Source organism: Theobroma cacao, chromosome 6 (assembly GCF_000208745.1).
Source record: "Theobroma cacao cultivar B97-61/B2 chromosome 6, Criollo_cocoa_genome_V2, whole genome shotgun sequence".
Lineage (NCBI taxonomy): Eukaryota > Viridiplantae > Streptophyta > Magnoliopsida > Malvales > Malvaceae > Theobroma > Theobroma cacao.
In genome coordinates this window covers 544580-555582 of record NC_030855.1, presented here as the reverse complement: position 1 = coordinate 555582, position 11003 = coordinate 544580, and the positions used below count along the sequence as shown (strand labels likewise).

Here is an 11003-nt window from a genome sequence, read left to right as displayed (position 1 = left end):
AGTTGAGAAACATCAAATGATAGATATAAATAAAAATTTCACCAAACAAATCAAGTTCAGGATATGATATAAACAAGACAACCACACAAATAGAGCATACAAATTACAATCTTGAAGGTCCAAGGCAAACTAAAATTGAAAAGAGAAAAGAAAAATGCAACAATGCTTTGTGATAAGTTCTTCATTTTTTTCTAACTCCAGAAATTTATTAGACCTAAATCATCCCATCCTTTCTCTTTCCAGCATCCCTCCTTTCTTTCAATGTTGATTTCAAAATACATGAAGCTATCATCAGGCTGATTGACTTGTCCAGGCACCAGTCTTTGCCCAAAGAATAAGAAGAAAAGCAAACGTGCAGAAAAATTTATTAGTGCTTCTGTTGTTGTTCCCAAATGTGTTGTGTTTGCTGTACATGTAATGAAGACGATGAAGAATTGAAGATTACTGGGTCCTTCGAAGCAAGGAAAATTTATAGTTGCCATATGGGATGAATTAACATTGTAAACCAGAATGTTGAAGCCTTTATTAATGCAGAAGGTTGTTTTTCTTTTCTTCTATATCATTTGAATTGTTTGGAAATTCAGTTCATGTCTGACAACCTTACATAATTATGATGCATTAGCCTTATATACTGTATTTGGTGTGTAGCATAAATGTACCAATTATTTTGTATTAAGAGCATTAATCTTGAATTTTCCAATGTCATTTATGCAAACCGGATCAAGCAGACGATTGTGCATCATGAAAGAATCTATTCCCAAGTACTCGCCCTTCAAAATTCAATTTCTATACCACATCATTTCATTGAAGATATTGCATTATTCTTAGTTCAATAGAAAATTTGAAGATTTTGGTGTTATTGTGAGTAGTGTTGGAGATAGTTAAACTTTTAAAATTAGCAAAGGAACACAAGAAATAGAAGCGATTATTGTAGTTGTAAGAATATTAGAATGATTGATGGATAAATTAAATACTATTAGGATAGGAATTTTAGAGACCTTATTATATCAAACAGTTAGCATGCCATCTCACCTTTGAAGACAATGATCATATAAGAGAGAAAAATAAAGGAAAAATTACTTCTGAAATATCACACACCTTTCCTTTGCGGTCTTTAGATTAGAATAGGATGTCTAGCTCTTTCCATCATGATCGAAGTTTGAAAGAGGGTAAAAAAGTAGATCGAGTGACTTCATCCTTCCATTGAACCTCTGTCCACCACTTTTCAGTTCCAGCAATGTTGATTTGATTGCCCTTTGCACTGTCACAGTTGAGCGGAAGCTTCTTCAGTTTTGGGCAGCTTGATACTCGGATTTCTCTCAAGCATGGGAAGGGTAGGGCATCCCAGTATATGCTCTTCAAATCAGGTAGATGTTCTAAATGAAGCCTTTCTAGCTTAGCAAATGGGCTTGGATTCGAAATTCCAACCACATTTGCAACTTCACTCACTTCACTTATTATTTCTTCCATTCTTAGGCACGAACGTACCTTAAGCTGCGTCAGATTTGGAGCAAAAATAAGCCAAGTCAGGTTCTTCAACTTTGGACAACTGTTTATTGAAATCTTGCTCAGTGCCTGAAAGCGAGGAGTGATAGTATTACTATTAGTGGGAAAGAGCAAGGAGGTTTGTATCATTCTTCTTTCCCCTAATTCCTTCTCTATATTCCTTGCTACCATCTCTTCTATGCTATCAAAATTCTTAATTTCTAGGTTCTCCAAACGCTCCATATTTTCTAAAAACAAAACACTCAATACCTTTGTCTTCCACCAACCTCGAAGGTGTAGTCCTTCAGTGCATCCTCGTAAGTGGTGGCAGCTCAAAAGGCTTTCAAGAGCATAATCAGTGCGTATTTCTATCCACAGCACATTCAAATGTTGCAAGCATTTCAATTCCTCTATTAAACTGTCTATATCAATCCCCACATGATTGTGTAAAAAAATTTTGAATATTTGCATCATTGAAAATTTACATATCAATTCTCGTGGGATTTTAACGAGACCGGTGGTCCCCCTCAAGTCCAAATATTTCAGTTTTGACAACTTACTCAGCTGACTTGGCAACTCCAATATGCATGTCCATCGTAGATCGAGGCACTCTAGTGAAACCAATTCTGAAATTCCCAGTGGCAACTCATGCAGATTTTGGTTTGATGACAAGTTTAGAACTCTCAGGTTGCGCATAAATTGGAAGAAACCATCACTAATCACCTGCAACTTGTTATCCTTGAGAAATAAAGTTTGAAGATTAGGGCATTTAGGTGTTCCTCGTAACTCTGTAATTTGACTTTTCATCAATGACATTCTTACACCTTCCCAATTTTCCAACTTTTCAACATCAGGTGCCTTAGTTGATGTTCTAACAAAAAATCTCTTCTCAGGTGCTTCACACTCATGTGCTATCCATAAAGCCATGTCGCGGATCACATCATGCATCTTTACATATTTTGTAGTGTATTCACATCTTTCTAATAAACAAGCACTAAGAAGAGAATTGATAATGTCCTCACCTTGCATTCGAGCATCAATTATGTTGTCAAATTCATTCAAAAATCCCTCATAAAACCAATAATCTTTCAGCTCATCAATGAGAATTGCAAAATCTTCGGAATACAAACTACAGTACAAAAGGCAAGATCTCATAGTGTCGTTAGGTAAGCTATCATAACTAAATTTTAAAAGAATATACACCTCTTTATCCATGCTTGCTAATTTATGCGGAAACTCTTTCAATACCATAATTGCATATTCCCAATGTTTAGGCATTGTCTTGTAAGCCATGGCACGACCAATTGTAATCAGTGCAAGAGGTAGTCCTGCGCACTCATCAGCAACTTGTTTAGCCAACTCTCGAATATCTGGATGGCTGTCAAGGGTTTCTTCCCCAACCTTCTCTTCAAACAATTTCCAAGCGTCATCTTGGCTTAAACACTCTACTTTGATAACCTTATGAGCTCCCATTTGTCCACATACGTCTAAGGAGCGAGTTGTAAAAATTAATTTAGAACCATTTTTCTGATCCGGTTCAGGTATTCCAACTTTGATCAAATCCACCCGCTCCCACACATCATCCAACAGCAGAACAAACTTTTTTCTGCTCAAAACTCTCCAAATTTCTACAGCTTTCTTATCAAAACTTTTATTCTTCCATGTCTCACCACGTGAAAGGCCAAGGTTTTCACCAATTTTTTCTTGAACTGTTTCGATGTTGTGATCTTTAGACACCACCACCCAAATTACAACATCATAACCGATTAGCTCATTGCTTAACTTATTGTTAATTTGGGTCAAGAGTGTTGTTTTACCAACTCCTCCCAAGCCATGTAAACCAATAATACCCACATCGTTTTGTTCAAGTAAGCACCAGACTTTATCAAATATCCGTTCCAAACCCACCGTGGATCCGGCGGGTCTTACATCCACTTGGACTGCAAGTTCATTCTCAGCTATACTTTCAAAAACTCCTGCATTCTTTAGATCAACTATTTCTGCAAGTTTTCTACTCACTTGTTTACCAAAGTTGTAGCTAGACTTACAATTCTTGGAGAAGCAGCCAGCAACACATAATTTCTGAATTTGTTGAGGACCATCTTTGATCAACACCTCAGCTTCTGCTTCCGCAGTCTGCACACTTGAAAGCCAGAGTTGAACTTCGTTAAGCGGTTTCATACGTTGTTGTTCAGCAAGATCTAGCCTCTGGTTCACGTCATCCCTTCGAGCTTTCAGTTTGGCCGCTTCCACACTCAGAGCTTTAAGATTAGCTTCAAGCTTGGATGTGTAACTTGCTTGTCCAGCAACGAAGTCCCAGCAACGAGAGATAGTGTCCTCCATTGAGATTGAGACTGAGCACAAATTTCCCATGATTTAGTGATCAAAATATTTGATAGATGAGGACAGAAGAATGAAATGAGTTGTGGGTTAGAGGAGGCTAATTGTTTTGATGGATTTCTGAGTGATCGACAGGAAGATGCAATGCTTTTGTGCTAATGTGCTTGGAGTTTTTGTTGGCCATTAGCATTAGGTTGGTACTAAAATAATATGGTGGAAGAAAAAGGGACAAGCTTTAACTAGAATAATAATACTAGTGTTTTCTTTTTGAATTACAATGCTACTACTTTGACTCCTTTATATCGATGCTCCTTTTTTTAATTCACAAAAGAAAAAGAAATTGATGCTCTTTTGACTGTTTTGATGTAAAATTATGCAGATTAATAAATCATAATGTAGATTGTGAGGAGAGATCGGTACGAGTGCTATCAGGGCCTTTCCTGCAAGGCCTCCAAGCTTAATTAACTGTTCATCCCCCTAATTTTGAAAAAGTAAAAAGACATTTATGTATTGATTTATTTGTAGGGATTATATTTGATGGTTTCCAAAATATAACTTTTATATTTTTATTACAGACAAATTCTGAAATGCAACAAATAACAATTTAAATAACTAAAAAAAGGTCATAATTTTTGTTGAAGACAAGTATGATAATCATATCTTACCGGAATTCAAAAGAAATAGCAAACTCCCCAATGCAAATTCATCCCAAAATCCAAATATATTGGGTACCGAAGATTAAATGGCCCATTGCCATCCAGCAGTGTGGTTGCTAGAACCCATGCCCGAGGGAATGGGAAGGAGGACGTGAAGTGGAGAACATCGGGGCCAACCCAACAAGCTCATCTCCAATGCCGATAAGCTGTCAGCCTCTCCTCTCTCCCCTCTCTCTACAAAAATCTTTACTTATACATTAGTAGAAGACTGTGTTGTAAATTTAGAACTTAAGATTCTTAGATTTCAACTTTTTTTTTTGTTTTGATATTCGATCCCACCCCTTTTAGTGTTAATTTAACGAATTGATATGAGGCAAAATCAATTAATCAGCATCACCCAACCTTTTTTTTACTCTGTCTGTATGTGTAGAACAAAGCTGAGTTGAGCAAGCTGGTAGTGCTACCTACCCATTATTCAACCTCTAAGATTTTATAAAAAAAATGCGTTTTTTTTTTTGGGATTGTTACTATGTAATTGCTATGCTTTTGGGGACCTTTCTTCATTGAACAAGGGAGCTCAAGTTGAGTAGACTGAAGCTTGTGAGCTGTGATGTCATTTGTCAAGCCAATTTTGGCCTTTGTTTAGTTGTAGGGTCCAGTAAGTACTTCCTTTTGATCTTGGTTTCACAAGCAAGTGCCCATGTTTTGGCACTTTCTCATACCGCTCATAAGATTGCTGTTGTATGTGTTGAACTGCCAGAAAATTTGAAAAATCTGTTTATAGGCAATTACCTTGTTTGCATATTTAAGCAAACCATATATGAGTAGGCATTATTAATGGATTTGTTGTCCTCAGGTACACCGATGCTGCAGCTTTCGTTTTGAGGTTGGACTTAGCAGCTGACAAGTGCAGTGCTCGAAACAGCCAATGCAAGGTACGACTTTATGTTATGAACCCAAATCATTTGCCTGTATAACTAGATATCCATTCATTTGCAATTCCTTTCTCTTTGTTTTGTAATTCAGCTGCTAAAACAAACTGTTTCATGTAGACAAAAAGTGTATTTATCATACAACTAATGTTGTTAGTTAAAACTGCAAATTGCTTAACAAAAATAATACTTGATTGCAAATCTTTAAACTTTAGATATCAACTCGATAGTTCGAATGCTAAATGTAATTAACCCATGACAGTGAGAACATACAACCTTTTAGCTATGGTTCAGTCCAATCTTCCAAATTGTAAAAATACTACTATTATTCAAATTCACAACCTCCATAAAACTAAACAAATGTATTCATCATAACAAAACATGATCACCATTTGTGATCCCAAAATTTCTAAAACAAGCCGTGTCATTAGTCAGCTTCTGACATTCACCATACCAAATGCAGCAAGCAGCAATGATTTAGATGACAAACCTCACGACAAGAACTAAAATGCAGCAAGCAGCAATTTACAAGAAAACAGGTCTAATCTTGTTTCATTTTAGTTGAGAAATATCAAATGATAGATGTAAATGCAAATTTCACCAAACAAATCAAGTTTCGGATATGATATAAACAATACAACCACACAAAATAGAGCATACAAATTACATTCTTGAAAGTCCATGGCAAACTAGAGTTGAAAAGAGAAAAGAAAAAAGTAACAATACTTTGTGATAAGTTCTTCATTGTTTTATAACTCCAGAAATTTAGACCTAAATCGTCCCATTCTCTCTCTTTCCAGAATCCCTCCTTTCTTTCAATGTTGATTTCAATATACATGTAGCTATCATCAAGCTGATTGATTTGTCCATGCACCAGTCTCTGCCCAAAGAATAAGAAGACATGCAAACATGTAGAAAAATTTATTAGTGCTTCTGTAGTTGTTCCCAAATATATAGTGTTTGCTGTACATGTAATGAAGACGATGAAGAATTCAAGGTTACTGGATCCTTCCAAGCAAGGAAAATTTATAGTTACCATACTGGATGAATTAACATTGTAAACCAGAATGTTGAAGCCTTTATTAATGCAGAAGGTTGTTCTTCTTTTCCTGTATAACATATGAATTCTTGGAAATTCAATTCATGTCTGACAACCTTACATAATTATGATGCATTGGCCTTCAATATAGCATTTGGTGTGTAGCATAAATGTACCAATTATTTTGTATTAAGAGCATTAATCTTGAATTTTCCAATGTCATTTATGTAAACCATATCAAGCAGATGATTGTGCATCATGTAAGAATCCATTCCCAAGCACTAGCCCTTCAAAATTCTATTTCTATACCACATCATTTCATTGAAGATATTGCATTATTCTTTGTTCAATAGAAAATTTGTTGATTTTGGTGTTATTGTGAGTAGTGTTGGAGATAGTTTGAACTTTTAAAATTAGTAAAGAAACAAAAGAAATAGAAGTGATTATTGTAGTTGTAAGAAGATTAGAATGATTGATGAATAAATTAAATACTACTAGGATAGGAATTTTAGAGACCTTACTATAGCAAACAGTTAGCATGCTATCTCACCTTTGAAGACAATGATAATATAAGAGAGAAAAATAAAGGAAAAATTGCTTTTGAAATATCACGCACCTTTCCTCTGCGGTCTTTAGAATAAGATGTCGAAAGCATTTAGATTGGCTTCATCCTTCCAATCTGGCTCTTTAGATGATCGTGATGGAAGTCTGAAAGAGGGTAAAAAAATAGATCGAGTGACATCATCCTTCCATTGAACCTGTTTCCACCACTCTTCATTTCCTACAATGCTGATTTGATTTCCCTTTGCACTGTCACAGTTGAGCGGAAGCTTCTTCAATTTTGGGCAGTCCAATACTATGATTTCTCTCAAGCATGGAAAGGGTAGGGCATCCCTGTATATGCTCTTCAATTCAAGTAGAGTTTCTAAATGAAGCCTTTCTAGCTTAGCAAATGGGCTTGGATTCGAAATTCCAACCACATTTGCAACTTCACTCACTTCACTTATTATTTCTTTCATTCTTTCGCACCAGGCTACCTCAAGCTGCGTCAGATTTGGAGCAAACATAAGCCATGTCAGGTTCCTCAAGCTACGACAACTGTATATTGAAATCTTGCTCAGTGCATGAAAGCAAGGAGTGATAGTATTACTATTAGTGGGAAAAGGCGAGGAGGTTTGTATCATTCTTCTTTCCCCTAATTCCTTGTCTATATTCCTTGTTACCATCTCTTCTATGCTATCACACTCCATAATTTGTAGGTTCCTTAAACGCTCCATATTTTCTGAAAACAAAACACTGAATACCTTTGTCTCCCTCAAACCTCGAAGGTATAGTCCCTCAGTGCATCCTCGTAAGTTGTGGCAGCTCAAAAGGCTTTCAAGAGCAAAATCAGTGCGTATTTCTATCCACAGCACCTTCAAATGTTGCAAGCATTTCAATTCCTCTATTAAACTATCTCCACTGCTACTTAGGGCATTGTCTATTCCAACGTCGATAAAATTGATCGGAGACATTTTGAATATTTGCAACATTGAAAATTTACATATCAATTGTTGTGGGATTTTATGGAGATGGGATGTCCGCCTCAAGTCCAAATATTTCAGTTTTGATAACTTATTCAGCTGAATTGGTAACTCTGATATGTATGTCTCATGTAGATCGAGGCATTCTAGTGAAATCAGTTCTGAAATTCCCTGTGGCAACTCCTTAAGCAAGTAGTTTGATGACAAGTTTAGAACTCTCAGATTGCGCATAAATTGGAAGAAACCATCACTAATCACCTTCAATCTACAACTATTGAGAAATAAAGTTTGAAGATTAGGGCATGTAGGTGTTCCTCGTAAATCTTTAATTTGACAATACATCAATGACATTCTTACACCTTCCCAATTTTCAACATCAAATGCCTTAATTGCTCTTAGCCCTGTTTTTACAAAAAATCTCTTCTCGAGTGCTTCACACTCACATGCTATCCATAAAGTCATGTCACGGATCACATCATGCATCTTTACACATTCTGCAGAATCTTTACATCTTTCTAATAAACAAGCATTAAGAAGAGAATTGATAATGTCCTCCCCTTGCATTCGAGCATCAATTATGTTGTCAAATTCGTCCAAAAATCCCTCGCAAAACCAATAATCTTTTAGCTCATCAATGGGAATTTCAAAATCTTCGGGATACAAACTACAGTATAAAAGACAAGATCTCATCGTATTCTTAGGTAAGTTATCATAACTAAATTTTAAAAGAGAATACACCTTTTTATCCATGCTTGCTAATTTATGCGGAAACTCTTGCAGTACCTTAATTGCATATTCCCAATGTTTAGGCGTCATCTTGTAAGCCATGGCACGACCAATTGTAATCAGTGCAAGAGGTAGTCCTTCACACTCATCAACAACTTGTTTAGCCAGCCCTCGAATCTCTAGATGGCTGTCAAGGGTTTCTTCCCCAACCTTATCTTTAAACAATTTCCAAGCGTCATCTTTGCTTAAACACTCTACTTTGATAACCTTATGAGCTCCCATTTGTCCACATACAGCTAAGAAGCGAGTTGTAAAAATTAATTTAGAACCATTTTCCTGATCTGGTTCAGGTATTCCAACTTTGATCAAATCCACCCTTTCCCACACATCATCCAACAGCAGAAAAAACTTTTTTTTGCTCAAAACTCTCCAAATTTCTATAGCTTTCTCATCAAAACTTTTATTCTTCCATGTCTCGTTATGAGAAAGGCCAACCTTTTCACCAATTTTTTCTTGAACTTTCTCGATGTTGTGATCTTTAGACACCACCACCCAAATTACGACATCATAACCGATTAGGTCATTGCTTAACTTGTTGTTAATTTGTGTCAAGAGTGTTGTTTTACCAACTCCTCCCAAGCCATGTAACCCAATACTACCCACATTATTTTGTTCAAGTAAGCGCCAGACTTCATCAAATGTCCGTTCCAAACCCACCGTGGATCCGACGGGTCTTACATCCACTTGGGCTGCAAGTTCATTCTCAGCTACCCTTTCAAAAACTCATGCATTCTTTAGATCAACTATTTCTGTAAGTTTTCTAGTCACTTGTTTACCAAAGTTGTAGCTAGACTTACAATTCTTGGAGAAGCAGCCAGCAAAACATAATTTCTGAATTTGTTGAGGACCATCTTTGATCAACACCTCAGCTTCTGCTTCCGCAGTCTGCACCCTTGAAAGCCAGAGTCGAATTTCGTTGAGCCGCTTCATACGTTGTTGTTCAGCAAGATCTACCCTCCGGTTCACGTCATCCCTTCGCGCTTGCAGTTCCTCTAATTCCTTCCTCAGAGCTTTAAGATTATCTTCAAGCTTGCATGTGTAACTTGCTTGTCCAACAACGCAATCCCAGCAACGAGAGACAGTGCCCTCCATTGAGATTGAGACTGAGCACAAATTGCCCATGATCAAAATATCTGATAGATGAAGAAAGAAGAATGAAATGAATTGTGGGTTTGAGGAGACTAATTGTTTTGATGATTTCCTGAGTGATCAAGGAAGATACAACTAATAATACTGACTAATGCATTGACATATAGTTTTTATCGACCATTAGCATTGGAATTGTTGATTAATACTAAAATAATTTAGATTGAACTTTGTCGAAGCACCCCACAATCTGGTGCATGAAAGAGCCATCCTCACAAGAACTGAGCTTACTTGACCTCTTGGAGTTTCCTCCTTTGCTTCGTAATGTTCGGAGATAGAGTTATGCTCTTGGATTTTATTTGAATGGGCGGACCAAGCTAGGTTGGGGCTTAGATTTAAAGAAGAGAAATCTGGTAGACTCAGCTTTGTCTGGTTTATTATTAGAATTATTAGAGTATGACCCACATTGCACACAGATTGATCAAATATAAGACACTTAGCATGCAGTTCGTCCAGCTTTTTTTTAGAAATGTTGTTTACTCTTTCTAAGCACTCACTAAAGTCTACGTGTGGTTAAGCGAAGAAGCCCCAAAATGTTATAGATATTCAAATTTTAATTTGTAATAAATCAGGATAAATGTTTAGTTATTTATTTTAATATACTTTTATTAACTAATTTGGTTTTTACATAATTTTATTGTCATTAAATATGAGTAATATGGATTTTTTAAATTTTTTATTAATACACATTCGATGAAATATACAAAATTAGTCAAATTCATCTTAAATTGCTTTCTATTTGATTTTTATTCTATAGTTTATAACCAACACAATTACCGCAATACAAACTAGTCCAAATATATTAGAAGTGGATGAATTGAAAATGTAAGTCCAAATAAGTTCATGTTTACTCTATTTATTTAATTTTACTTTAAAAACATTTATGAATTAAGGAGGTGAGGTTTAGGAATAATAACAAATAAGATACTAGTTATTTTTTAATTATTCATATCCAAATCTTATAATTTACCTAAATAATCGAACCCTATAAATACTCTATTAATATTTGAAAGTTACTATCTGAATCTTACACAAATTAAATGAGTAATCCTCTTTAAATATCCGAACTTGTTAAGTCTTGATATTTCAAATCTCT

At 35.8% G+C, this 11003-nt stretch overlaps 1 protein-coding gene and 1 pseudogene across 1 annotated transcript; both read right to left on the bottom strand.

The window, feature by feature from the left end:
• LOC18595085 (probable disease resistance protein At1g12280) lies at positions 1 to 3858 on the bottom strand. The gene is made up of 2 exons (XM_018123412.1): positions 1099 to 3858; positions 1 to 323 (listed from the first exon to the last, which is right to left on the bottom strand). The coding sequence occupies exon 1, from the start codon at positions 3856 to 3858 to the stop codon at positions 1147 to 1149; it is 2712 nt and encodes a 903-aa protein (XP_017978901.1). The 3' UTR covers positions 1 to 323; positions 1099 to 1146.
• Positions 6953 to 10473, bottom strand: LOC108662604 (annotated as a pseudogene).